The sequence below is a fragment of the Tupaia chinensis genome, unplaced genomic scaffold, assembly GCF_000334495.1.
Source record: "Tupaia chinensis unplaced genomic scaffold, TupChi_1.0 Scaffold000361_2, whole genome shotgun sequence".
Lineage (NCBI taxonomy): Eukaryota > Metazoa > Chordata > Mammalia > Scandentia > Tupaiidae > Tupaia > Tupaia belangeri.
Window position 1 is genome coordinate 2,825,414 of NW_006159858.1, and position 4,713 is coordinate 2,830,126.

The 4,713-nt window shown below is 46.4% G+C and overlaps 1 protein-coding gene across 1 annotated transcript in view; it reads left to right on the top strand.

The window, feature by feature from the left end:
• Nucleotides 1–4,713, top strand: part of LOC102484619 (aldehyde oxidase 2) — a 111,534-nt gene that overhangs the window by 66,797 nt on the left and 40,024 nt on the right. Inside the window, exon 26 of the mRNA XM_006152997.3 lies at nucleotides 3,380–3,607. Within this exon, the coding sequence (XP_006153059.1) occupies nucleotides 3,380–3,607 (228 nt within the window). The remainder of the gene's footprint in view (nucleotides 1–3,379; nucleotides 3,608–4,713) is intronic.

Sequence of the window (4,713 nt, forward strand, 5' to 3'; positions counted from 1 at the left end):
CCCGGTGGCTTAAAACTCACGCCGGGCACGTGTGCGTACATGCCCAAGATCCCGAGAAGAGAATGGAGGAGAAGGGATTGCGGCATGACCATCCCCCCTGGAGGGTGATTTCTCTCTTTCTGTCTCTCTGTCTCTCTCTCTGTCTGGCGAGTGCACGCGCCCTATAGCGAAAACCTCTCAAAAAAAAAAAAAAAAAAAGAATGACAGGCACAGAAAATGCGAAAGTAATCTAGGCAAATGGAGCAGCATGAACAAGGAGAGTCAGCCTTTTCATAACGTGGTTTCTTTTTTATTGTTTCTTTTTTTCCAGAGGGCATGTGTGTTCATCACAGAGAGAGAAGGAAGAAGCACTCCCCAATGGGGCATGGTCATGCAGCAATCCCTTCTCCTCCATTTCTCTATTCTGCCAGGGGGCAAGCACGCACATATACCCTTGGCAACAACAGTAGGCTCCAGGACCTACTCAATAGGTTCCTTATCTATAAAACAAGGACAAAATAACTTACCTTACAGAGTTCCTACAAAGATCAAATGAGCTAACATTCATTAAAATGTTTGTTTTTATAAATTAGGTGATATTCCAATGTCATTGCTGAAAACAATTATTTTGTTGCTTTTGGGTTTTTTGTTTGTGTTGGGATTTTTTGTTGTTACTGTTGCTACATGGTGTGTGTGTTTACCAGAGAGAGACAAAGAGAAGAAAACACCCCTCCCCCACCCAGAATGATCACACTGCAATCCCTTCTCCATCCCCCTCCTTTCTCGGCATGCACACATGCCAGTGTGTTTCTCAAGCTTCCAGGTCTAGGATTCAATTGCATGGTCAGCCATGTGGGATCTGGCTACTTTATCTACCATGCTCCAGAGCTAACCCAATAATAATTTCTTAAAGTTTATTTCTTTCGGGACCAGCAGTTAGCGTAATGGTTATGTCGCTGGACTTCCACGTAGTCGACTGTGGTTCGGGTCCCAGACCCAGTGGCTTAAACTCACGCCGGGCGCATGTGCGTGCCTGCCCAAGATCCAGAGAGGAGAATGGAGGAGAAGGGATTGTGGCGTGGCCATCCCCTCTAGGGGGTGATTTCTCGCTTTCTGTCTTTCTGTCTCTCTCTGTCTGTCTGGTGAGCGCCCGCGTTCTATAGCAAAAACCTCTCAAAAAAAGAGAAAAGAAAAAGTTTCTTTCTTTCATGAGGGAGAACAAGAGAGAAAGAAGCACACCCAACAGGGACCCACATCATGATTCCTGCCCCTTTGCCCTCCCGCCATGACCATGGGCAGTCGTGCCAGGCATACACAGGTTGATTGGGAACCAAAACCACAGACTTCCACATGGATCCAGCTTCATCTGGGCTACACGTGACCATTGTACCACTGAGCCAGCCTGATAATAATAATTGTTATTAGGAAAAGATAGAGATCTGAGACCAGCAGATGGCGTAACGGTTGTGTCACTTGATTCCTATGTAGTCCACCACGGTTTGAGTCCTGGACTCAGCAGCATAAAACCCACACCGGGCATGTATGTGTGCGTGCCCAAAATCCTGAGAGGAGAATGGAGGAGAAGGAATTGTGGTCTGGCCATCCTCCGAGGGGTGATTTCTCTCTTTCTGTCTCTCTGTCTCTCTGTGTCTCTCTCTGTCTCTCTGGCAAGCTCACATTCCCTATAGCAAAAAAAACTCTATTAATTATAAAAAGAAGAAGAAAAGAAAAAGATGGAGATCACGAAAAACTGCAGGGCATAGTCCAACAGGCTCCCCTTCTTTGTTTAGTGTTGCAAGTTCCCAGGACATAAAACACACTGAATTCAAGTAAATGTTTTAAATTTTTTGCTAGAGGATGTGTGCACTCACAAGCGAGAGAGGAAATGAGAAAACGCTAGTTCCTCTTAGGGAACTATCATGCCACCATCCCTCCTCCTCCTTTTTGCCCTACTTTTGGGATTTACCATAGACTCGCACTCACTCCCAGTGTATTCTCCAAGCTTTCAAGTCCTGGACTGAAACCACACAGTCAGCCTTGTGGGATTCAACCACCTTAACCACCAGGCCGCTGGCTGGCCCAAGTACATTTTTAAAAAATAGTTAACCAAAGGACCAGCTCCATGGTGCAGCAGTAAAGCACTGCTCAAGAGAAGCTGGATCCCAGTGGCAACCGCAGTTCAAATCTGCCCCCTAAAATCAGCCTGAAACGCACTGGGCACAGGCACAAGTCCCCAAGATCTGACAGGATGGAGGACTTGAGGAAGGGAATCAGGGAGTGACCAGACCCTGTGGGGGATGCTCCTCTATCTCCCTCTCTTTCTCTCCCTCTCCGTCATCTCACTCTCACTCTCACTTTCACATGCTCAGAATCAGCCATTAATAAAGAAAAAAATGTCAATAGTTAACCCCACATTCCAAAGGCCATTGGAAGACTTAGAGAGGATCTGCTATTTGTCATTATCTGCAATGCTATTCCTCTCTAGCACAACAAATCTTCAGGAATGATAAGTCTTTGCTTTGATGTGCTGTCTACCAGCTCTGTTAATCCCCTGAACCTTGAGAGGAAAAAGAAAAACTCTGCCTCCTTAGACCCCTCCACCCCACTGCCTTCCATAGAAGCCACCTACTACCCTGACTTCCAGGGAGGACAGACCCTGAATAGTGCACTGATTAAGAGATGAAAAATGGGTCCTGCCATGGTGGCACAGCCATTGCACAGTGCTCTGGTAGGCTGGAAGCCATGAGACAACTACAGAGTTGGATCCCCAAGTCAGCTTGAAAACACACCAAGTGTGCACAAGCTCCCAGGATTCTGAGGAACTGGAGGACTGGAGACAGGGGATTGTGGCATGATGAGACCCTGTCAAGAATGCCTCTCTCTCTATCTCTCTGCCTCTTTCATGCATTCAGTCTATCATCAAAAAAGAGAGAGAAATGAAAAATAACCATCACTTTTGCAAAAGTACATGCTTTTTGAAGAAAAAGGGGACCAGCAGTTGGCATAATGGCTACATAGCTGGACTCCCCTGTAATTGACTGCCTCTCAAGTCCTGGACTCAGTGGCTTAAACTCATGCCAGGCGCGTGTGTGTGCATGCCCAAGATCCCAAGAGGAGAATGGAGGAGAAGGGATTGCTGCATGGCCATCCCCCTTGGGGGGAGGGGGATTTCTCACTTTCTGCCTCTCTGACTCTCTCTGTCTTTCTGGTGAGTGCATGCACCCTATAGCAAAAACCTCTCCAAAAAAAAAAAAGAAAAGAAAACACAATCCTGACTCCCCCATCATCTCTCCCCTCCCCATCAAAGCTTGTGCTTTAGTGGAGAGGCCTTTCAGGTCTCTATTTGGCAGTCGTTGCCTGTCTTACCATAACTATTGACTGGATTTCCTACCCATTTCAGATTAGAGAGAAAAACATGTACAAAACAGTTGATAAAACTATCTACAAACAAGCATTCAACCCTGAAACCCTAATAAGATGTTGGAACGAATGTCTGGACAAGTCTTCCTTTCACAGCAGAAGAATGCAAGTGGAAGAGTTCAATAAGAAGAACTACTGGAAGAAAAAAGGCATTGCTATCATCCCCATGAAGTTCTCCGTCGGCTTTGCTGCTACAAGCTATCATCAGGTAAGACACGTGTATGTGGATGTGTGTGGTAGGTCACCCTCATGTCAGACACACTCCTTGCCCAATCAGCTCAGGTTGACTTTGAGAGAATATCACCCCTTCCAGAACACCAAGCCCCTCCCTGCCGACATCAGCAAGATATACAGAACTGTCCTGTGCATGCCCCATCTATGACCCTTTTTAAAAAAACATATTGTAGGGACCAGCAGTTAGCATAATGGCTATGTCCCTGGACTCACATGTAGTTGACCACGGGTCAAGTCCTGGACCCGGTGGCTTAAACTCACGCCGGGCGTGTGTGCATGCATGCCCAAGGTCCAAGAGGAGAATGGAGGAGAAGGGATTGCGGCATGGCCATCCCCCTGGGGGGTGATTTCTCTCTTTCTGTCTCTCTGTATCTCTGTCTTTCTGGCGAGCGCACGTGCCCTATACCAAAAACCTCTCCAAAAAAAAAAAAAAGTCTGGAAATGGTTGTGGCCTTTCCACTACATTTACCAAAACCAGAAACCCCAACAACTGAGGAAATCTCACATGGATTTGCTCTCCTTGTGCATACACCATGAGATGCATCCTTCTACTCATACCTAGCTACTAGAAGCCTATGCATATATATAGATATAGATATAGATACAGATAAACAGAGAGAGAGAGAGATGTGTATATATATCTCACACACACACATTCTCTCTCACACTCATGCATGTGCATGTTCACATGCGTGCACATACATACACACACTGCCCTGCCAAAGGAAATTTTTCTTAGGGAAAAAAATAAGTTTCCCCAAATCCCTAACCAGCTGCAGTCTAGAGAATGTGAGGAATCTTTGGCCTTGCCATTTCCTAGCTGTGTGACTTTACACAAGTTATTTAACCTCTCTGAGCCTCTACTTCCTTAATTTAAAAATGAACCCAAGAATATCTCTCTCAGGATTGATGAGGATCCAGTGAGAAAGTGAATACAGAAGACTCGGCAGGATTCCTGGAGCACTCAGGGTGCTACCCAGGGCAGTCCCATGCCCCTCCCCAGGAGAGCTTACACACCAGTCGGGGCTTGAACTCCAGTGGTTGGGAGAATGAGACTCCCCGGAATTCTGGTTCCATTCC